At 43.8% G+C, this 24,064-nt stretch overlaps 2 protein-coding genes across 2 annotated transcripts; one reads left to right on the top strand and one right to left on the bottom strand.

Annotated features, from left to right (window-relative positions):
- The first annotated feature begins 62 nt into the window (after window positions 1–62).
- Window positions 63–8,908, top strand: MAD2L1BP (MAD2L1 binding protein). The gene is made up of 4 exons (XM_083434662.1): window positions 63–1,309; window positions 2,053–2,517; window positions 2,634–2,905; window positions 5,713–8,908. Exons 2-4 carry the CDS (start codon window positions 2,433–2,435, stop codon window positions 6,250–6,252), a joined length of 897 nt encoding a protein of 298 aa, XP_083290788.1. The 5' UTR covers window positions 63–1,309; window positions 2,053–2,432; the 3' UTR covers window positions 6,253–8,908.
- On the bottom strand, window positions 8,877–22,915 carry LOC310674874 (epoxide hydrolase 1-like). Its single transcript, XM_083434645.1, has 9 exons — window positions 22,765–22,915; window positions 16,889–17,099; window positions 14,240–14,420; window positions 13,849–14,079; window positions 13,619–13,748; window positions 12,126–12,331; window positions 11,086–11,194; window positions 10,733–10,858; window positions 8,877–9,293 (listed from the first exon to the last, which is right to left on the bottom strand). The coding sequence occupies exons 1-9, from the start codon at window positions 22,791–22,793 to the stop codon at window positions 9,092–9,094; spliced, it is 1,425 nt and encodes a 474-aa protein (XP_083290771.1). The 5' UTR covers window positions 22,794–22,915; the 3' UTR covers window positions 8,877–9,091.
- Window positions 22,916–24,064: the final 1,149 nt, after the last annotated feature.

Raw genomic sequence — 24,064 nt, 5'->3', positions numbered from 1 at the left:
GCGGCAGAGCCGCTGGACTACAACTCCCAGAGTCCTCTTCGCCGCGCGGGCCGCGTTCGGATACAATGCCGCTCTGGCATACGTTCTCTTCCAATGACGGCGAGTCCGGCGGCGTTAAGGGACGGCTCTCGGGACGGGGTGCAGAACCACCGTTTCCACCAACGTATACGGGGTGACTTATGCAGCTGCGAATCTGAATAGACATAAGATTTGTTTCTTCTATGGTTAGGACCGCGGTCCTCAGGAGCAGATTAGGCAGGATTTCCTTTGCTTAGAGAGCTATGGAGGTGCAGTTTGTTTGCTTCTTGCATCTATTGCAACTCTCGAAAATAAATTTAATGGAAAAGGAGCGCAGTTTAGCAATTGCATAGCGACACAAAAATACAAATCATCTCAGAGTAACGGTCTCAGAAACACGATACGTTTGCATGTATCTTCACGCTGTAGAAATGCAAAATAACGAAAGGCTAAGTGCACTAGTAAAGCAGCAGAACTACAGATACCATCATGCAATCGGAACATATGCACTGAGCTCCTCCCCCATTCGTGCGAGGCTTTGTTTTCAAATAGTATAGCCACATCTTCATATTTCTTTCAGGAACTTCCTCAGTGCTAAGTGTCTGTTGATGGCAACGCATTGCATCAGTTGGAAGGGATTGTTCTCTTTAATACGGTCATTGCATCAGGTTGAGATGAAAGTTCAGGGCATGTTCTGTGTGGCTCAGCTGTTTGCTGTGACAACTACTGCATCCAGGAACTACTAAAAGTATATTTGCTTACTGAAACCGCTTTAAAGATAGGATAAAGGTGGTCACTGTGGGTGCTCTTGCTCAGAGAAGATCAACTGAAATTAATGAACATGACTAAATTAGGTCCATTAATTTCAATAGTCCTACTCTAAGTAAAACTTAGCTAAATGTGACGCTTTGTGTCAGGTTAATTGTCATTAGGGCTATCCATAGCAAAGACACAATTATCATTTAAATAGCACTTAAAGAAATGACAACTGCTTTCCAAAATGTATTCCAAAATGTATTTAGTTCATTACCGCAGTCCAATGAAGTAGTTTATTTCCATATAATCCAAATTATGATTATGTGTCAGGGGCAAGTGGGGGAAGAAAACATAATGATATAGGTACTAGAATTTAATTAAGGTTTGGGGTGTCAAAGCTAATTTCCTTGGAAGTAATAACCAGACTCATGTGTACTTAAGATGTGTGTTAGAAGTTGCTAATCTGGAATTAGCACATGTAAAAGCTAGTTAAGCAGGCAGCTTCCTGCATTGTGTATTGGACACTGTAATCCTAGTAAAATCAACAAGTGTTAATGAAACCAGACCGTCTGGAGCAGAGGTTTTCAACCTTTTTGAGTCCACTGCTCCCTTGACCAGCTACATTCTTTCTGTGGCACCCCTGTGGGGCTCAGGAACCCAGTTATGTCACCCCTTGCCTGCAGAGCTGGCAGCCTCTCACCCTTTTTCAAACATGCTCCCTTGTGGAGTGTTCCCTCAGCCTCCTCTCCTCTCTTGTCTCCTTGGGAGTCCTCTGGGCAGCTGCTGCTGCCGCCCCTGCTTCAGGTTACAGACACTTCAGGTTACAGACTCCGCTAACCCAGAAATAGTACCTCGGGTTAAGAACTTTGCTTCAGGATGAGAACAGAAATTGCACGGTGGCAGCTGGAGGCTCCATTAGCTAAAGTGGTACCTCAGGTTAAGAACAGTTTCAGGTTAAGAACAGACCTCCAGAATGAATTAAGTTCTTAACCCAAGGTACCACTGTACTGAAGGTCCCACTTCACCACAGCTGCCTAAGTCCCCTCCTCTCCAGGATTGTCCCCCCCCCCAAGGAATCGAGAGATCACATCTGCACACAAGCAATCTCTTCTCCATCCTTGTTATGCCTCTTCCTAGGAGACTAGGATTGAAATAGTCACTCAGCCATGAATTACACTGGGTTACTAGACCAGTCACTGTCTCTCAACCTAAACTCCCTCACAGGCTTGTTAGGATAAAATGAGGAGCGGGGAGAACTGTGGTGTGCTCTCCTTGGAGAGAAGGGATACAAAAGTAATAAGCTAAATAAAAAGCAATTCAAGTTTAATAAAATGTATTTCATTTTATAACATGGAATAGAACCAGGGCTGGCACTAGATGTCATGAAAGTACAACAAATTGTGGTTTTAATTATTGTTTTTTTACTCCCAGAAAAAAACAGGGTTTATTGATTTTCTGTCTCTGGTGCAACATATTTTGATAATATATATAACTTGACTTGGTTTGAATGGGGGAAGGAAGCGGCATTCCCCTCAAACAGTAAAACGTCTCGGGCCAGCCTTGAGTTAAAAGGCGACCTTTCCTTTGGGTTGAAGAGCGGCGCGCCTACTGGCGCCAAGACCTCCTTCCCCGCCCACTGACGTCCCTAAGAAGTTCCCATGATGCTCCGGGAGGGCGGCCATTCAAACCAGAGCGACGTCGAAGAGCAGAAAATGGCCGCGCCCGGAGCGACGCAACGAGAAGGTAAGGCCGGGCTTTGGGTCTTCGACGGCGGCCCCTTCCCTTGTGGGTCTCTGGGCCTTCGGCATCACCGCGGCCGAGTGATGAGGCCGCTCCGCCTTCTCTCTCTTTCTGCGCAGCCGACCTGCCTCGCGTCGCCGACTCCGGCTTGGAACTGCGCGACGCTCCCGCCGTTGCCGTGACTGTGGCGCCGGCGCCGCCCGTGGCTTCGGTTCCCGGCGCCTCCTCCTCGGTGTCTGTGGTTTTCCCCGGCTTCGTGACCCGCGAGGGCTGCTTCCGTTTCACCTCCGAGTTCATGAAGCACGTCTTGTACCAGAGGCAGCAGCTGCCTTTGCCTTACGAGCAGCTCGCCTGCTTCTCCCGGAGGCAGCTTCCGAAATCCCCCGGCCAGGTGAGTTGAGGCTGTTCGCGCATACACGGGATCGCATCCTCGCGTTACACGCTGTGCACCCGGGGAAGCGCTGATTGAGTTTTTCGCTTTCGCTTTAGGAGCATCAAACCGACACTGGCTCCAGGATGTTCACTTGTGTGGCAAAAAAGGTCTCTCTCTCGCACGGTTTCCCGCATGTTTTCGGAGACGAGAGAATGTGGGTTTTTTGATGGGGGGTAGGCTATTAAGCCACAAGTGCGGATGTATTCAACTTCCTTTTCCTCATGCTTGCAACCACAAATACAAATTGGGATCTTCACTTTACCTCTGGGTGGTTTAGACTTGGTTAAAAGTATTTCCTGTGTTCTGGAGGTCGCTCTAGATTCAGCTGCAGTTCATCTTCGGTGGTTTCATATGGTTATGGCAAGTATTTGGGGGCAGCCTCTGCATGGTGATAACAACTTGTGCATTTTAAAAGGGATTTTAAAAATGGGAGCAATCAGACCCCATTAAACTCCCAATTATGAGTCTAACAGGGTGACTGAGCATCACAGGCTAACTCTGATGCATTGGGTGAAAATGTACTTATGCTTTGAGGTTCTGTAGGGTGGAGTAGCCTACTTCACTGATTATATGGGGGATGGACGCACGTGGTTGGATTCTTCATTTAATTTTGAAGGTTAAATCATATAGCTTTAATTACTAATAATAATTGTTCTTAGGACTGGATTAATCAGGAGTTCTGAAGCAATGGGTGCTACTGTTGCTGTGTACATCACAGGGACCCACAAACAGTTCCTACTTCTTGGCATATGTACCTGCAACAATCATGTGCTGGAAAATGCAGTATTACTGGAAGGAGGGAATAACTCAGTTGGTAGAGCATGGGGTTGTGCGTTCCAGCCCCACGTTGGGCAAAAGATTCATTGCAGGGGGTTGGAGCAGATGACTCTCGTGGTCCCTTCCAATTCTATGATTCTACTGTTTCATTATTATAAACTTTGATAATGTGCCTTTACCACTTTGGAATCATTACCCTGGTGTCAATTGTCTGCTGTGGCTAGAGTTGTAATCCCCTTGAAGAAGCAGGTTCACAATCTGGAGGTACTCCTGGACCCACTTCTGCTATTAGTGGTCCAGGTAACCTCAGTGGCTAGGGCAGCCTTTTATCAGCTTCAATTGGTAAGACAGCTGTGGCACTTCCTGCATCAGGTTAGCCTGATCAGTTAATCATACACTGGTAACTCCAGCTTGGTTTACTGCAATGCACTAAGTGGGGCTGCCCTTGAGGCTGATCCAGAAGCTGCAGCAAGTGCAAAACGTGGCAGTTGGACTACTTATTAGGGCAGAACAGCAGAATATGACCATTGTATTATGCCTCTGCTGAAGGAATTCCACTGGCTGCCAAATGGCTACAGAGCTTGCTCCAAGGTGCTGTTATTGGAGTGTGCATCCTACAGGTACCATTCTACCAGGTGGTCTGTGACACGTTGGAATGGTGTCTTCAGTGTGGCAGCATCTGCCCTTTGAAACTCCCTCCCACTGCATGTCAGGCAGCAGCTTTCTCCATTGGTGTATCAGTGCCTACTTAAGAAGTTCTTCTTTTAACAAGTCCTCTAAAATCTTTATCCCAGCTGGTATCTACCCAGGACCTGAATTGATGTTATGTATATATATATATGTTGCTGCTTAAAAAACTATAAATATAAAAACAGTTTAAAAGTTGCTTTTAAACTTTTTATGTATGCAACAGTTTTATATACGTTACTTCATTGTAAATCACATCTAGATAGATGACTCATGGGAAGAGATTCATAAATAAAATAATAACAAATGATGTGGTGAGCTGGTTTGTAGTGAACATAGTATAATACACCATTATGACTAGCTCCTGGCAAAGAGATAAATCCTAAAATAAAGATTCACTGCTTATAATTAATGGCCATGAGCTTACTATGCACACATGATACTTCCTAGCATATAGGTAGTTGTAGTATTATAATAGTTGTCCCTAATCTGCTAATATTAATAACAGCAAATTTAGCTATTATAGAAATGACTTACAATATGGCTAACTCCTGGCTAGCTTCGTACGTTAAGGTACTCACCAGCTACACCTTTTTGGCATCTTCCAGAGCTTAGAGATCTGATTGACTGGCAGTCGTTCTTCAGATTTGTACTTTTGGCCCCCTACCAGAGCTCGTTTAATACGACAACTGAACTTGGAATGGCTCTTGCATTAATAGGGATATTATTCATTGTATGAAACATACTAAGCAGACAAAACCTCACACTTTCTAATTTTCTAAAGCAGTGTTTTGAACTCCTGCATTATATCTTCCTAGCCAAGGCTGCATCTTCTATGGAACTTGCCTGTTGTATGTTTGTTGGTTTAGTATGAAACTGGGAACACCTGCTTTTATATTTGTTTTGACACCTTCCAAAGGACAGACATACTGTTCCCAAACCTGATCATATTTTGATGCAGATTTTATGGTGTGAGAGAAACTTTGGGTGAAATGGCACTACAGAAATAATAAGTCTTTGTATTTATTGGGGGAATGAATTTCCATAATTTAATTGGTGCTGTGCAGCAGTTAAGAGAAAAGTGGTCACTGTAGACAAACCACCTTATTAGTAACTGGCTTATTTAATTTAAGTAGTGATTTTGGTTTGTTATGATTATGACACTTTCTGGTTTGTTCTATATGTTATCAATTATATGCCTGGACTTTGAGATAATGTGTGAAATAACTATATTCGAGATTAAATGTTGTCATCTTTTCCCCTAAAATATTGACATCATTTCAACTACCTTAATCTCACAGGATGAAGATGTGGTTAAAAAAATCAATCCAAAAGATCAAGACAGCAACAACAAGAAGTGTCAACAAGTACTGAGTGAACTTGAAGGAATGTTTCAGCACTTAGAAAACATGTTCAGTTTGACATTGGTCCCACGAGTTCTTATTCTGCTTGGGGGCACTGCTGTCAGTCCCAAAGAACTCTATGAGATCAATCTGCAAGGTATCTCCATGAGCAGTGCTGATGAGAGTCTGCAGACAGGAGCCTGTATTCGCAAGCTTTTCCGTTCGCTCTTCCTGGCAGATGTATTCAGCGAGCTTCAAGCCGTTCCCACTATGGGTGTTGTTGTTATGGTTCAAGGGCACCGCAACTGTGGCGTTAACTGGTTCAGACCGAAACTAAACTACAAAGTCCCAGCCCGAGGGAGGAAGTTGACGGTCAGCTTATCGTGCAGTCACACCAAGAATACAGCCCTTTCTGCCAATCAGGAGATGAACTTTAACTTGGATGATTACATATGGTTTCAAGCTCCAGTGACAGTGAAGGGCTTTCGTTACTCTTGACAACGTTTTTAAGACAGAATGCTTAACTTCCTGTCTCCATATTGCTTTGTAATAAATCTGATCAGCTGCAGCCACAAGTTCCCCTAATTTGAACCTTTTTGCCAGACCCTTTAGAAATCTGTGATGAGCAGATGAGCACTATCATATTCTCCAGAGTTAACTTCCTTTCAAAATGATGGAGCTTAGAAGCAGATCCACCCAGGAATATAGGAAGGGCCTTTGGGGAATTGATTCAAAAGGGAAAAGAGATTGCTTTAAGGCCTACGAAACCTATTACATGATACTTGAAATAGTTATACCAGCGGGGGAACTTCCTGCATAATATATTATGGACAATGTTTACAGGTAGATAACTACAATGTTCATGCATTGCTTTGGTTTCTGTGATTGTGCAAGAATCTGGTAAAAGCCATATAACTTTCTGCTTTTTCCTGAGTAATAAATGTTACTGTCTAAGGAGCTATTGTAAGGGTTGTGGCCATAATTAAGAGCAGCACAAATCCCCTCAACACTGGAGGCCTAATCACTTTTAAAGTTTGCATCCCCACAGGATTATTAGAGTGGGAAAAGTTGGTTTAGAAATATTTATCTGGTGCTATGCAGGTGCTTTGAACTACAACTCCCACCATCCCTGACCATTGATAATGCTGGCTTCAGGTCCCGAGAGTTACAGGGCACGTGAGGGGCACTAGGGAAGGCTGCTTGTGAACAATGATTTGTCTGAAAAATTACAAATTGGGGTGAAAACACTTTCTAAATTGTGGAATGTAAAATAGTGGAAGCCTTTTTGGCTGAAGAGTAGGGTACAAATGTTATCTCCCATATTGAAAAGCTCATTTTGCTTTTCTAACAGTTTGCGTACATGAGTACTCTGATTAAGCCTCCTCCTGTGTTTGTCTCTGTTAGTCAAAACTAGAAGCTAACATTGTTAATGTGATCTTTTTGGAAAAGGCTCTGAAGTACAATCTTTGCTGTAATATCAGCTTCTATAAAGCTGCACAAGGTGTTTTGCTCATCTTTAATTGCTGTGATCAAAGTGAAGCTATAGTTTTGCCTTCCCATACCTGGTGTCCTCTGGGTGTTATTGGACTCCAGCTCCCATCAGCCTCAGCCTGCATACCCAGTGGTAAAGGATGATGTGAACTGTTATCCAAAGCATCTACAGGGAATAAAGTTGGTTTTGTTGATGTAAAAGCAGATGACAAGGCAGGTTCTCTACTCATTTGCCACAGTGTAACATGGCACTGATTTTCTTCATCAATGAAGGTAAATTGCAGGGTAGGGCTGGGGGGTTGGGACAACCACTGCTGGGCAAGCATTAAAGGAAGTAGCATCTTGTTCCCAACCAATGGGCAACATTTTACTTAATGTGAACATACCCACTATGAAGGGTCTGAACGCTTTACACTGAAGTGAGGGAAGAGGTTAGTTAGTTCGAGAAGTGTGGCTTTCCTGAGGATAGATCCCTATGTGTTTAGGTGGGAGTAACATTTACCAAAAGAAGCTCATGACAGATGTAAGGATAATTGGATGTAATAGGTTTTCCTCAGTTCCCTAAGGAAAGATTTTTGTGATGGGAAGCAGGAATAATAAGGATTTTGTTCTGCTTGGAAGTTTTCAGGTTAAAGTTGAGACCTATGGGAGATCTAAGAACATATGTTAATTCTTGGGCCAAAGGCATTTGAGCTCCATTTAAACTATTATTTATTTACAAAGCCGCTTGCCTGTTCTGGGCCAGAAAAGTTGCAAACTTTAAGGGAGAGTTTCTCTAGTCTCCAGCATTATGGATTTTCTGACCTTTGGGACATTTTTGTATTGTGTTCTAATTGTTCTGGGAGAGGCTAAACAAACATCCTGCTTTTAAAAAATGCCTGTTGAAGGATAACAGAAGCACAAAAGAAGCTGCATCGGTTACTGTAGAGCAAAATATTATAGCTACTGAATGTATTTTTTTAAAACAACAACACTTTTTTCAGAGAAAATAGCATGGATAATGAGGAAAGTTGCCTTGCCTTCTAAAAGGCTGCCTATATAGTGGAGCCCAGCCCTTGACAGTGTTCCTAATCCTAACTTTATAGCCCCTACATGCAAACTCAGTGGTAATCCACTATAATCTTACAATGCAGAACGCTGTGTTAAAAAGGTTGAGGAACTGTTTCTTCCCACTTGCCATATTTCCTTGAGGAAAATCTGTTGGGGAACTACAAGGCAGTAGTGGGTGAGGTTCATAGCCACTAATACACACACTCATTCCATTCGCCTCTCTCTCTCACGCCACCTTTCCCCCTGCACAGCAGTTAGGCTTATACTGGCACCAGTGCAAGCTGTTTTTCACAAGGGGGGAGCTCCTTCCCAGCGGTAACTTTCTACCAAAAATTGTCGTCCTTGCATGGCAATTTGCTTCCATTGAAGCAGCTAAAGCCTATTTTCTAAAGCATAATTGCACAAAGCATAATCCTGGGTGAGGCAGGACTGAAAGAGGAGAGGCTGCTTGCCAGATGGGGAGGTTCCTCACCCCTGGGAAATGTTTCTGTTTGATTTTTGTGAAGGTGAAATGAAATGTAAAAGGAATCTGTCTTGTAACAAATCTTGTAAAATCATAATAAGACAAGAACTCTACTACCTTGGCTTTAAAAAGAAGTTGCTTTAATGTAAACAGTGTCTTTTCCCTTTTTTCACACTACTTTGTATGGCTTCCACAGCTAGCCTCATAGAAAAATACTTGCCTACCCAAAACTTAAGGAGTAAATACATGCTTTAAGTAATGTTTAGTTGTCGGAAAGCTTCCGACTTTTGGTTCATAGAGCTCTCTGCAATGCTTGTGCCATTTAATATTAACTTACAGGTGTTCCACCTTCTTCACAAACTGCCTGAAGTCTTGAGCTAAAAGTGCTGGTTCCTCGAAGGCAGCAAAATGTCCACCCCGTGGCATGTAGGAATAGGTGACAATGTTCTTAAACAACTTCTTTGCCCAGGAACGTGGGATATGAGTAAGTTCACCAGGGAAGGCAGCAATACCAGTAGGAACATAGACTTCAACCCTGTAGCAGAAGATACCATAACTTCTCAAGAGCTTACTAGATAACATAGGAACTGCAAAACACTTTATCTTAGTAAACCTCACATGCTCTTCCATAGCTCACCCATTAATACATATTGTATCCTTTGTCTTCTCCAATTTTTTACCATGTATGCAAACTAAACTATGGCTGGTTCGCTAGTTATAGCTGTTCCTGGACTGGGACAACCTGCCTTTATAACTCTTGTTCTAATAACCACATAACTGGATGTGGAAGCGTTCCACAATGTGGTCTATATGGTATGGGGTTTAAGTACCTGTTGAATCCTGCTATGAGATCTTTGAGGGAGGCCATGCTCAAGGTCCCTTTGCTGTGTAATGATAAGAGATAGGGCCTTCTCCTTGGTGTCACCAAAGTGGATAATTTTCAGGAGTGCACTGAAGGCTCAGACTTTGGGGGCATAAATGTGAACTGGATTCCAATAGTGTATTGTCTGCTGCATTACGGGAGTTGTATCTAGAGATGCACTCAAATGTTTTAATTGTAAGCTGCCCTGAGCTCTTATAGGAGAAATAATATAACTTTGCTAGTGAATACTAATTGCCAAAGAATTGATGCTTTTGAATTATGGTGCTGGAGGAGACTCTTGAGAGTCCCATGGACTGCAAGAAGATCAAACGCATCCATTCTTAAGGAAATCAGCCCTGAGTGCTCACTGGAAGGACAGATCCTGAAGCTGAGGCTCCAGTACTTTGGCCACCTCATGAGAAGAGAAGACTCCTTGAAAAAGACCCTGGTGTTGGTAAAGGTTGAGGGCACAAGGAGAAGGGGACAACAGAGGACGAGATGGTTGGACAGTGTTCTCGAAGCCACAAACATGAGTCTGACCAAACTGCGGGAGGCAGTGGAAGACAGGAGTGCCTGGCGTGCTCTGGTCCATGGGGTCACAAAGAGTCGGACACGACTAAACAACAACAACTAATAATATATTGGCAACCATAAGGGATAAATGGTTCTCTTCTTGCAGATGGGTTGCAAGAGAGTTGGGTTTGAAGCTTTCATTCCAGCTTTATAGCAACAATGGACCCTGTGATAGTTTTGGTAATTGGGAAAGAAGCCATCATGGACTTTGTTCTCAGTGAATCATTTAGACAACTTAAAACTTGGAGAACAATTACCTGATCTTTAGGCATGGCCAAAGAATTCCATGATGCTAATTGGGGCTTTGTTTATTTCCTTTGAATCAAAGCATGTAAGATTTCAAAACTTGCTTTCAAAAGCAAATTTGTTGTTTTGGAGAAAATACTTCTGGATGTGATGAAACAGGAATATTGTGCTTCTACTATGTAACCAGCTATTGCTACTACCACCATAACAGCTATAAAAATGCCTTAAGACAGAAAGCACAGCATCTTTGCAGTGCAATGACTTCTCTTAAAACAGCTTCTGGTACCTCTTACCTGCTGTCAGGAGCATTCCGGGGATTCTGGGAAAGATTCTCCTTGTAAAAGCGCATTGATGGTACAATGGAGGAAGTGACCCAGTAAATCATTATATTGGTCAAAAGGTCATCAAGAGAGTATTTCCTAAACAGAGGAGTTTGAAGCATTATCATAGTTTTACCATCATACCTTTGGTACTTGACTAGAAAGTGAGCTAATAACATGCTACCTTTGGGGTGTGTTAAGAGTATGCTGAGAAAAGCAGTAATAGGTTAAAAAAACAAACACCAATTTTATCGGCTGTTTGAGATGAGAACTCCCCTCCCCCTTCCTAAAAAGGATCCTCACCCCATTACACTTGTGGTACAGACCTTTCCAGACCTCCATTGTCCATGTTCCGGAATGATTTGTCTGTCCAGGTGGAAAATTTCTCCAGGATGTATGCAGCAAGTCCCACAGGAGAATTATTCAATCCACAGCCTAGATCAGGGAAACAGCATATTACCGTTTACATCAGACACTTGCACCACCTCTGGCTAGGAACTGGGCCCTGCATGGGACTTGCTCAGAGATCAAAGTGAGAACTAGGGCTTTGGATTGCAACCAACTTAATGCCACATCATTCTGGATGTCTTAACTGCAAGGGCCTGGTTCTTCCAAGGATCTAGTTAACCTAGCTGGAGAAAAAAAGCATTTGGATAGAAAAGTGGCCAGTGTGAGCACAGCGGTTGCTGCTGACTTTCACCTATGGTACCTTGGCAGTTTGCTCTCCTCCCTCCATGTAAGCCCATTACCAGGGGAGCTTATTGTGTGAATCTTGTTTACTTGCAGAGTTATTTTTGCTGTCTGTAAAAGTGGGGGACAGAGATCTGTGTGTGTGTACCGTAGTCTCGTGTAGGTGTTACATTCCGGGGAGGGGCATAAATATGAAATCACGTATAGCCAAAACAACACCTTTGAATTTTACCTGCCAGAGCAAGTGTGAGACCTTCCCAGAGCCCGGTAAGCAGGACAGAGAGCTTAAAAGCTATTTTTGTGCTGGGAAAACCTGGCATGGAAAGAGCTTTTGAGCTCTCTACCTTGTGTGTGTTTAATTTGTGCAATATCAGCTGGCCGGCTACCAAGCACGTACAGCTGTGATCATGCAGGTTAAATGCACATAAGTTGTAATCCTACTGTATTACTTTGCCCTTTCTCATTTGCTTCTGCAATTGTTGGCATCCTTCAGTCTCTTTGCAGTCCCTTTTGCAATAGAAAGTTATAATCAATGAAGCCTGATTAATCCGAATCTCTATAATTTATTGCAGTTATTCCTATGTGCCTTAGCTAGTATAATGTCATTCTGTATTGGGGAGACTAAAATGCCTCTTTTTCAGTGGGGGCATCACAAAACACAGGATGATCAACAAACCTGCTGTGTCAGGCTTGGTGGCCTGGATGTGTAAGTAACCAGATTCTCGCAAAATTTCATACACGTGCTTCTCAAAGTATGGGAATAAACGACGCGCGTCTTCCCTGGTGAGGCCCACCAGCCATGGTACGTAGGCTCCCAGTAGTAAACCAACCAAGCTAATGTTACTGGTGAAAACCATGTTCAGATGAAGCCCTTTTACAGATCTGAAAAGAAGGCATGGAGAGTTTTCCTGAAATTTCTAGTAAATGTGCTTTGGCTAGCATTAGAGTCAGAACCAGCAAATATGGAAGAAGAATGAGAAAATACTTGGGAGAAGTGACATCCAGGGAAGAGATATAATCATCCCTTGTAAACACAGGCAGGGATATATTGCTGTTATTTAATATCGCTTTTAATAGTGGTTCTTGTGGAAGCTGGCATTTCTCAGTTGCTTGCCATAAGTTCAATTAGGAGCAAAATCTGGATTTTCTTCAGGGCAGAAATTGATTCCTCATGCAGATGTAATCCAAAACCTATGTTTCTGTTCTCAATTACTTCCATGAGTCTTACTTTGACAACAAATGCTCATTATATTCTCCGACATCCATCCTTGCAAACAATAACCAAGTTGCATGAAGAAAGATTATGCCTAGATAACCCCCTGCTTTATAACGTAAATGAAGGTAAAATAAGGGATGCGGGTGGCACTGTGGGTTAAACCACAGAGCCTAGGACTTGCCAATCAGAAGGTTGGCGGTTCAAATCCCCGCGAAGGGATGAGCTCCCGCTGCTCGGTCCCTGCTCCTGCCAACCTAGCAGTTCGAAAGCACGTCAAAGTGCAAGTAGATAAATAGGTACCGCTCCGGCGGGAAGGTAAATGGTGTTTCCGTGTGCTGCTCTGGTTCGCCAAAAGTGGCTTAGTCATGCTGGCCACATGACCCAGAAGCTGTACGCCAGTTCCCTTGGCCAATAAAGCGAGACGAGCGCCGCAACCCCAGAGTCGGTCACGACTGGACCTAATGGTCAGGGGTCCTATTACCTTTACCTTTAAGGTAAAAGTAAAGGACCCCTGGACAGTTAAATACAGTCAAAGGCGACTATAGGGTTGCAGTGCTCATCTCGCTTTCAGGCCGAGGGAGCCAGCGTTTGTCCACAGACAGCTTTCCGGGTCATGTGGCCAGCATGAATTAACCGCTTCTGGTGCAATGGGACTGAAACCAGGGCGCACGGAAATGCAGTTTAACTTCCCACTGCAGTGGTACCTATTTATCTACTTGCATTGGCATGCTTTTGAACTGTTGGTTGGCAGGAGCTGGGACAGAGCAACAGGAGCTCACCCTGTCGCATGGATTCGAACCACCTTCTGACCGGCAAGGCCTAGGGGCTCGGTGGTTTATACTACAGCGCCACCCACTTTACCTTTACCTTTATAATGTATAGATATGCACAGCCACTAATTTATGTTGAATGATAAGGAATATGTAATAGAGAGAAGGACCTCCACCACTTACTGTGGCACCATCTGGGCTATGTTTGTGGTGATCTTGGAACCCCAGTCTCCACCCTGTAGATAATATTCCTGGAAGCCGAGTCTCTGCATTAGCTTGTGAAAGATTCGAGCAGTAGCCAGTGAATCAAAGCCTGTCAGTGGGGAGAAAAAGTATCATTAAAAGACATCTACCACAGCTTTTAATTAAAAGCAGTGCCCTGGAAGACCCTTTTTGGTTTATCTGCCTCTTACCCTGTTTGTGAGGGGCCTCTGAGAAAGCATAACCCGGGATGGATGGACAGATGATCTCAAACACCACATTTTCGCCACTCAGTCCATGACCAGCAGGGTCCGTAAGCAGTGGGATGATTTTATAGAATTCATAGAAGGAGCCAGGCCAACCATGCACCATCAGCAACGGCCTGGCACTCTGACCTTTCGGGGTGTGAGATGGTTTCACATGGATGAAATGAACTTCAATTCCTGCCAGAAATCCAACAGACAAGTGCTAGTTTTTTAAAGTGCTAGTTGCAGCAGAGAAAGCTCACTGTGGAAAATAGGGTTGGGGGGTTGGGGTTGGATTGAAAGGATTCACCCCATTACAGGATATATTTATGTGTAGTTCAATGGGGAAAGAATTCACCTTCAATGGTTGTCTTATAATGTGGGTACTGGTTGAGGATTTTAACTTGTTTTTGCCAGTCAAACTGGGTTCTCCAGTAGGAGACCACTCTCTGCAGATAGTTGGAGTTGAAACCATAGTTGAAGGCAGCCCCTTCCAGTGGTGGTGTGTAGCGGGTCTGATCGAGACGCTGATACAAATCCTACAGAGGAGAGAGAGAGAGGGTCCCCATAAAGAATACTTTCAAAAGTGAGGCATCCTAACCTCCATGAATAGTTCTTAGAGCCAGTGTGGTGTAGTGGTTAAGAGTGGTAGTCTCGTATTCTGGGGAACTGGGTTCGCGTCTCCGCTCCTCCACATGCAGCTGCTGGGTGACCTTGGGCCAGTCACACTTCTTTGAAGTCTCTCAGCCCCACTCACCCCATAGAGTGTTTGTTGTGGGGGAGGAAGGGAAAGGAGAATGTTAGCCGCTTTGAGACTCCTTAAAGGGAGTGAAAGGCAGGATATCAAATCCAAACTCTTCTTCTTCTTAGAGGATCAAAGGCTTTCCACTATATATTAGGGGTGCACAAAGATTGCACTTTCTATATGGCCCTAAGGAATATTATGCAAAACAGTGTTGTTTGTATGGGTTTCTGGCTGGATAAAGACTTTGACTGAAGGCCTCAAACTAGAATAGTTTTTTTTAAACACAGACGAGAGAGGCTTTCATTTCATTTAGGAAGAATTATTTCTTTTGTCTGATTGGGGAATGGGAAGTATAGAGAGTGTTCCATGTCCTAAAATGCATGCCAAATACTGGGTAAAAGATTCTGAAACAGTCAAAACTCAGGAGAGCTAGACTGTTGCTAGACAGCATAATTAATTTTGTTCCTATTTAGAAAATGTGACCCTCGAAACATATCTTAACATCTTGAAAGATTTTCAAGTCCCTTACAGAAAAGGGGCTGTTGCAATTTTTGAAGCTGCTGTGAACATGTCAATGATAGCATATTGCCAATATAAGCCAGCAGGTGACAATTTATTAGTTGAGGTCTTCCCTCTCTTCTTCTTCTCTTTGGCGATTACTCATAGCGATTACTCATATTGTCTTCCATGAACATGGTCTTAACAGTGTGTCCGTAGGTGACTGTGGAGGCCAATTCTGGATCCACACGTCCTTCCACAGTGGGGACATGGGATTCTAGGCAGGAGCTGATCACAGTGAGGGTTTGCCAAACATTCCTTCCTCTTAGCATATTTCTCCCTTTCATCCTTAGTTTGAGCATCTTCAAAGTCCATGACACCTTTGGTAAAGCCTGTTCTCCAATTGGAGCACTTGCAGGCCAGTGTTTCCCAGTTGTCAGTGTTTATACTACATTTTTTTAGATTTTTAGATTTGTCTTGAGATAGTCTTTAAACCTCTTTTGTTGGCCACCAGCATTATGCTTTCCATTTATAAGTTTGGAATAGAGTAGTTGCTTTGGAAGACAATACTCAGGCATCCAAACAACATTTTAATGTATTTTTAATCTTTGTTGGAAGCTGCCCAGAGTGGCTGGGGAAACCCAGCCAGATGGGCAGGGTACAAATAATAAATTATTCTTATTATTATTATAATGACCACTCCAATGAAGTTGATGTTGAAGAATCATTGCTTCAACACTAGTGATCTTTGCTTCTTCCAGTCCACTGGCATTAGTTCACCTGTCTTCCCAAGTGATATGCAAAAATTTTCAGAGACACCATAGATGGAATTTTTTGAGGAGTTGGAGATGGCATTTATAAGGGGTCCATGTTTCACATTAAGGTTGGTAGTACAATAGCTTTGTAAACAAGCATTTTGGTTTCCCTGCGAATGTCCCGGTCCTCAAACACTCTGCACTTCAATCAGGAGAAAACTGCCCTTGTGGAAAGATAACTGCCTAGGTAGGAAAAGTGGAGGTCGTCCTCTGAGTGTGCACATACTACATTGTCATCAGCATACTGAAGCTCTATGACAGAAGTTATGGTAACCTTACTCTTTGTTTTCAGCCTGCTCAAGTCAAAAGAGCTTTCCATCTATTTGATATATGATTTCTACCCCAGTGGGGAGTTCAACAATGTATAGGGCAATGTATAGAGGTCTTCTCAGCCCTCCTCCAACACAGTAATGCTTGAATTGCTAGGGTGATGAAACCTGACCCCCTCCCCCTGCTTCAGCTAAACCACAATCCTCTGCAGCCTTCTAAAATCAGATAACATGGCATGGCCACCTCAGGATCACCTGTAGTTCAAGTAATTAGTAGCTGGAGAGTCACAATGATACAAAGCTTGTTTGCTAGCATAGTATCCCAACGACACAGGAAAACTGGCCTGGCCAGTTTGGGCTTTACCAGCACCCTCATCTGACCTACAAAAGCATGACTAACATGATTGGCTGAAAAGAAGGTACCGTAGGCAGCTACAGAACCGGAATGTGATCAATTCTTAGTGTAATCCTACTCAGTTGGCAGACTTATACACTCTCCATCTCTCACAGGGCAGTTAGAAATTCAAAACACAATATTAAAAGCAGTTGAAAACAATCACAAAAATAAGCTGGGTCCTGAAAATATATATCTCAAGTGTCAAAAGCCAGGGCAAACGCGTTTGTACCATAAATTTTACACATAACACCCCCCCCCCCCATTTCCCTCTTCTCATTAGTACCTGGATTTCTTCCTCTGATGTCGTTACTTTGAAGGGTCTAATTCCTTTATCTTCTTCATCAGTATGTGGTCTCTCTCCAGAGCCCCACCATCCATCTCCCATTTCTAGGGTCTTCATCCTCTGCCTAGACAGAAGCCAATATACTAGGAGGCCTCCACCTCCGAGCGCACAAGAAGCTGCAATCATGTTTTTCTGGGGTGTGTCATAAGACCTAGAAAGGCACCCAACATTTTGTGAGGCAAAGGCTGATAAGCAATCTATGTGTGCAAAAGGAGTACTTGCAAGTCTCCTTAGAAGCAAATAGTGGGTTTTCACTGAAATGCTTCTTGGTACAGTGGTACCTCAGGTTAAGTACTTAATTCATTCCAGAGGTCCGTTCTTAACTTGAAACTGTTCTTAACCTGAAGCACCACTTTAGCTAATGGGGCCTCCTGCTGCTGCTGCACTGCCGCCGCGCAATTTCTGTTCTCATCCTGCAGCAAAGTTCTTAACCCGAGGTACTATTCCTGGGTTAGTGGAGTCTGTAACCTGAAGCGTATGTAACCTGAGGTACCACTGTATTTAAAATCGTAGCTTAGTAGAAATTAATAGGACAAAAAAGTAGTTCTGAAAAAGCATATAATCAAAGGTTGTATATGCAAGTGTTCTTTAAACATTTTAATCACTCTTTTATGCTTGCAAGAGGTAATAAACTGAAATTTCATTCTTTGTTGGGATCAGCAGTGGCCCGAGAAATAAAGATTGGGGTAGATGGAGACACAAAGGGGATTCTAGGGCAAGATTTGGTCTATGTGTTAGGTTTCTGTAAAATAAATATTAGTATATTTTACATTAACGCCCCAATCCCAAACATATTTCAGAAGTAAACCCTATCAATTTTGATTGCATGAACTTTCAAGTAGACATGTTTAGGATTGCAGCCTTGTTTTAATAATTTCCAGTTATCAACTTTCAGGCTACAGATTATAACTGAATATGCATTTCATTCAAATAACCCCAGCGGTAAGGTGAGTGGGTGAATTACTTGTTTGGGTGACTTGCATTCCCCCCCTCCTGCTCACCCATGCCTCCTGTAATTTTGATTAGATAAACAGAGGATAGTAATTTGCACTGAGAGTTTCCAGGCACTATTGGTATTCTAAAAGTTAGACTAGTTGGAAACTGTTACTACTGTCATCCTGTGATGTCCAAATAGCTACTGTGTTTAAGACTGGTGTTGTAAATAAAAATATGCCCTTTTCCCTTATGGGGTATCCAAGAGCCCATATAGAGTCCTTACATAGGTTCCCTATTGGTAGGAGAAAATAACAGAGGCCAGCCAGAGAATATTGAGAAGCAAAGCAGCTAGTAAGCTTGATCTTTATTGATCTGTTGCAACAGGGTGTTCCCCTCACTCGCAGGAAAGGAGGAGGACCCACAAAAATGCTGTGCAAGGGCTTATAAAGACTTTTGAAATTCCCATCCTGTCGATCAAGACCACCCCCAGAAACATTATACATACATTACAGAAGGGGTGTAACCTAAGACAGAAATTTCAATATTTTTTTTCTCTTATCCTTGTTTATTTCCTGTCTGGCAGGTGACTTGATTGGATTGCCTGCGGAGCCTGGCCAGTCTTTTGTAGTGATAAATAGTTCCTGGGCCAGGTCAAACACAGACATCCCTTCAGGCAGGATTTGTGAAGGAAAAGACAATGGGGAGGCTTTTCGCCATTGAGAAAACATTTGGTCAGTTTAGGAATCAAAATGGTTCCAGGTTGGCCTTCCTGTGCTGATCCATGTATGTGCGGTTATGAACATTACCATATATCTAAGACCATAAAATTCTTATCACACTGGGTAATTTGAAAGGAGCCGAATCATATAAACAGAATGGGCATAGTCTGGGAATATATTCCAAAGCGGAGAACTCAGTTTCAGTCCCCATTTTTTTAGCTTGGCATAACTGTCAATCTGGACCTGTTTTTAACTGTGAGTTAATTTCATTCCTTGAGAATAATAGAGGATGAGGTTGGGTGCATTTTCTTTGCATACAGATATGAATGTGCAAATGTGGGCATATCTGAGCATAACATTTTGCTTCATACAGCTAGCTTAAGCAGTGAGGTATGAAAGCCTGTCATTCCTGTAAAGTCTAGGGGGGAAATACACTACTATTAATTTTAAACAAAATGGCAGAAAGTGCTGTAGAACAGGCATAGGCAAAGTCAGCCCTCCAGATGTTTTGGGACTACAACTCCCATCATCCCTGGCTAACAGGGAGGGCCAAGTTTGCTTATGCCTGCTGTAGAAGGTGAACACACAACCACGTTTTTAAAGAGAAAATAGTCCTAATGAGCACTGCTACAGGAATTAGGAAAACTTTGTTGGTATTCTGCCATTTTTCGTTTTGTGAAGAACACATAATCCAAGAGTACTAAGAAATACTTTTAAAAAATCTCTTTAAATGACATTGTAGGGGAGTGTCTTGTTCATCATTTGTGATGTCTTGCTAGGCACTATCCTATCTATCTCTAACTCTATGGAATTTCACAGTTGTGTGAGTTGGCTGGAGGAAGAACATCATTTCCCAGTGACAAAAATATTGCTCTTGGAAAAATGCAATGTCCTGGCAAGCAAATCACTGTCTTGCTTTAAAATGTCTTGGTCTTTCACAACAAATGAGTAGCAGCTGCTTATGTATTAAGCAAGAAATGTTAACTCTGAAAGGACCTCAACAGTGCAATGCACGACTCATTATTTTCAAGGGGGCTCTGTGCCAGGTAAGTGAATATCAAATTGCAGCCTAACGGAGAAACTGAGTTGGGTTACAGGGGCCATAATGCAAGGAGAACCCTGATGGAGGAGGTCAAAGACCACTCTGGTCCAGCATTCTGTTCTTGCAGTGGCCAACCGGATGTCTGAGCGACGCCCATAGGCAGGACCTGAGCACAGGAGTGCTCTCCACTTGTGTTCCCAAGCAGCTGGCATTTAGAGGCAGTCCACCACCATCCTGGCTAGCAGCCACTGATAGCCTTACCTCCACAAACTTGTCTAATCCTCTTTTAAAGTCATCCAAACTGGTGGCCATCACAACATCCTGTAGCAGCACATTTTGCACTTTTAACTATGTACTGAGTGCATAAGTACTGTATTTTTCACTCTATAGGATGCACCCGACCATAGGACGCACCTTCTTTTAGAGGGGGAGAACAAGAAAAAAAATTCTCCCCCTCTCTGCTCAGCACCCCTTTAGCGAAGTGGCAGGAGAAACGGAGCCCCTTCCATTTCTCCTCCCACTTGGCTGAAGGGGCGCTGCACAGCTCTGCCTCTGCCTGTCTGCTGAAGCCAGGAGAGTCTAGCTCTCCTGGCTTCAGCAAAAGGAACCCGAAGCCTTCGCAGTGCAGCATGAGTTCCCGCTGCACTCTGGAGGCTTCAGGTTCCTTTCGCTGAAGCCAGGAGCGTCTTTCTCTCCCAGCTTTAGCAAAAGGAGCCTGAAGCCTCTGGAGCACAGCAGGAGCTCCCGCTGCGCTCCGGAGGCTCCAGGCGGCTATCCCTGAAGCCAGGAGAGTGAGAGGGGTTGGTGCGCACTGACCCCTCTCGCTCTCCAGGCTTCAGCGAAAGCAACGCGAAGCCTCCAGAGTGCGGAGGGAGCGCTTCCTCTGCGCTTTGGAGGCTTTGCGTTGCTATCACTAAAGCCAAGTAGCCTGCATTCGCTCCATAGGACACACACACATTTCCCCTTAATTTTTGGAGGGGAAAAACTGTGTCCTATAGAGTGAAAAATACGGTTCTTCATTTTGCCTGTGCCAAATCTTCCTGGTTCACTGGTTAACCTTGGATTTTAGTATTAGGATAGGAACTTCTCCCTATCTACTTTCTCTACACCAGGGGTGGCCAACTCCCAAGAGACTGTGATCTACTCACAGAGTTAAAAACTGGCAGTGATCTACCCCCTTTTTGGGGGTTCAGGGCAAAAATGTTGAGCTTCTTTGGGGGGAGCCAGTGATCTACCAGTGATCTACCACAGACGTCCAGTGATGAAGAAGAAGAGTTTGAAGAGTTTGGATTTGATATCCCGCCTTTCACTCCCTTTAAGGAGTCTCAAAGCGGCTAACATTCTCCTTTCCCTTCCTCCCCCACAACAAACACTCTGTGAGGTGAGTGGGGCTGAGAGACTTCAAGGAAGTGTGACTGGCCCAAGGTCACCCAGCAGCTGCATGTGGAGGAGCGGAGACGCGAACCCGGTTACCCAGATTACGTGACTACCGCTCTTAACCACTACACCACACTGGCTCTACCAGTAGGTCGCAATCTACCTGTGGGACGTGCCTGCTCTACACCATGCAGAGTTTTATGTGCCTCTGCCCTCCCCTCCACCCTTAATCATATTTATTCCAAATTAAAAGCTCCAGATGTTGCAACCTTTCCTCATTGAGGAGGTAGCTCACTTTGATCATTTTAGTTGCCCTTCTCCAGTACTGCCTGCTAACCCATCCTTATTTCTAAACTTTGTTCCATTCTCTTACGTAAACTGGGCACCTGGCATGTGATTGTGGGTTGTACTTTGGCTCTTTTGCCAAAGCCTCTCTGAAGGGCTGCCCTTTGCCCCAAGCACAGCAGTAACAAAAATCAAGCTTATTAATGCACAAAGCATTTCAATTCCTGGCCGAGCACAATAGAGCAACCAGCAGAAGCAGTTAAGCAGTGCTTTTCTGAACATTCAAAATGCTTTGCACAATCTTCTTGCAATCCTTATGTCCTCTATTACCCTCATTTGGCAATTGAGGTTTTCCACTGAGAGGCAATGATTTACTTAAGGCCACTTAGTGAGTTTGTGGCAGGAAAAAGTAGCTTTCCATGAAACCACCAGTTTGGGTACATATGACATAGTGAGCAGTTTTGCTACTGAGGGACACCTGGATTTCTGCAAACCAGGAACTCCCCCCTCTTCCAAGTTTTCGAGCTCCTTAGAAGCAGAGTAGTCAGATCCTTGTTTATTTAAATCTCACAAGGATTTAGCTACTCAGAGGCCTTATCCTGGTAAAATATGGCGTTGATTCAGCACCAAGCAGCTTTAGTGGTGCTAATCTGCCTCAAGCAGGATCAGAACTTGATGGCTTTGTGGAGGGGTCCATCTTCCCAGCACTTCCTCTGCAAACAATCCTAGGCTCCTTTCAGTCTGTGCTTTGGTACATATTTGAAGGGAGCTTTAAAAACAAAGTAGCAGCTCTACCTAACTATGCATTGAAATTAAGAGCTATGTGGTGTTTACCAACCTGATGAACACCCGCTTGTGGATAAAAAGAATAAATTGGGGGGTGTTCCCACCCATGGGTGTAGCCAGGGGGGCAACTGCCCCCCAACATCAAGCGAATAAATAAAAATACTTAACTAAAAGTAGAAACTGTAGAAAGATTTTGACAGACTTTTCTGAGCACTTGGGGTAAAAAAAAGTAATTTAAAACAACTGTTGCTGAGATATTACATTCAGAATCTGTTTGACAGAGCCAGACAGAGAATGATGACAGGCAGGTGTCATGCCTGCCCCCTAACATAAATCTTGGATACGCCCATGTCTGCACCTCTTTTCTATGTATGTTTATGTAGGAAGTAGGTATTCCAATCTACCTGAAACATGACTGTGATTATCTAACTGGGCTGGTAGCTATTCTAGTTTCATTGCTCCACAATAAAAATAAGGAGTTTGAACTGCCCTTTGCTTCTTAATTTCAGAGCACAGTGAACTGGGTTGGCTGCCCTGGCTTCACGACTCTACAGCCAGCATTCAGACCAGTCCCTCGCCATTTAGCTTCTAGCTAAATACCAAGTCCAGCTTATCCCACCCCCCATAAGCTCCCCCAAGAGCAGCGCCTGCTGCCTCCTCTTTACACTCACCTGACATTCTGCAGGATCTGCTGCCACATGTCTGCAAGATGGAATCAACAAGAGTTCAGCTTTGACCCACGGACAATGCCGTTGGAAAAACCTTCCTAGGTCCGTACTTCCGCCTTCAACTGCCTGTTCCCAGTGCTCCATTGAGTAACATTGAGTAAACAAAAAGATTACATAGTTTCCTACTGCCATCTACTGCCTAAAGGCATGTTTCGATGATGGCTAGCAGGACTGGTCAAAGACATTTTGCTGCCTTGAGGCAGAGCAGCAAATGGCGCCCCCTGGCTTTCTCTCTGTCTTCAGTACTTATACCACAAATCCCTAGTGTGCTGCTAACACTACAGTGGTACTTCGGGTTACATACACTTCAGGTTACAGACTCCACTAACCCAGAAATAGTACCTCGGGTTAAGAACTTTGTTTCAGGATGGGTACAGAAATTGTGTTCCGGCGGCACGGCGGCAGCGGGAGGCCCCATTAGTTAAAGTGGTGTTTCAGGTTAAGAACAGTTTCAGGTTAAGAACGGACCTCCGGAATGAATTACCGTATTTTTTGCTCTGTAAGACTCATTTTTTCCCTCCTAAAAAGTAAGGAAAAATGTGTGTGCGTCTTATGGAGCGAATGCAGGCTGCACAGCTATCCCAGAAGGCAGAACAGCAAGAGGGATTGCTCCTTTCACTGCGCAGCGATCCCTCTTGCTGTTCTGGCTTCTGAGATTCAGAATATTTTTTCCCCTTGTTTTCCTCCTCCAAAAACTAGGTGCGTCTTGTGGTCTGGTGTGTCTTGTAGAGCGAAAAATACGGTAAGTACGCAACCAGAGGTACCACTGTATATGCATGGGTGAGACTGCCTACTTGACATGACAGAACCTGTGCTATATATGAAAGTCAGGGATGCTCAAATGCAAGCAAGCTTTGTTGACCCTGGAGCTTCTGAAAAACCCTGAATGAGACACAGAAATGGGAGTAGGTCTAATAAAGTTATCTAACACCATGCTCACTTCTCTGGCACCAGCATGTCCACAACCACTTGGAGCCACATCTCTCTGAGGTTCCTTATTTTTTGAAATACAAATCTGGACAATCTGTCGCAATATAGAGCAACTGCAGTAAACCCCACATTTAAAAATGGCTTTTCGCATTGTGACCTCTCGTGATCACAATGCAGAACTGCTTTTGCTGAGTTTCATTGCAACTCATGCACCTGCAAGCATGTGCCCCCGTTAGCTCTGAGGATGCCACAGCAACTTTACTCAGGCAACACAGTTTATGAAGGAAGACTACACCATCTGGATAGATACCAA

The sequence above is a fragment of the Podarcis tiliguerta genome (assembly GCF_965153285.1).
Source record: "Podarcis tiliguerta genome assembly, chromosome: 3".
Lineage (NCBI taxonomy): Eukaryota > Metazoa > Chordata > Lepidosauria > Squamata > Lacertidae > Podarcis > Podarcis tiliguerta.
The sequence above is the reverse complement of the archived record's forward strand: the minus strand, read 5'-3'. Positions and strand labels throughout refer to the sequence as shown.

Excerpts from the sequence above, each read along its gene's own strand:
- MAD2L1BP (XM_083434662.1), top strand. The coding sequence starts at position 2,433 with ATGATGCTCCGGGAGGGCGGCCATTCAAACCAGAGCGACGTCGAAGAG. Across the intron at positions 2,518-2,633 it reads CGGAGCGACGCAACGAGAAG|CCGACCTGCCTCGCGTCGCC; the intron begins GTAAGGCCGGGC and ends CTTTCTGCGCAG. Across the intron at positions 2,906-5,712 it reads TTCCGAAATCCCCCGGCCAG|GATGAAGATGTGGTTAAAAA; the intron begins GTGAGTTGAGGC and ends TTAATCTCACAG.
- LOC310674874 (XM_083434645.1), bottom strand. The coding sequence starts at position 22,793 with ATGTGGCAGCAGATCCTGCAGAATGTCAG. Across the intron at positions 13,749-13,848 it reads AGAGGCCCCTCACAAACAGG|GCTTTGATTCACTGGCTACT; the intron begins GTAAGAGGCAGA and ends CCCCACTGACAG. Across the intron at positions 11,195-12,125 it reads CACCAAGCCTGACACAGCAG|GCTGTGGATTGAATAATTCT; the intron begins GTTTGTTGATCA and ends TCCCTGATCTAG.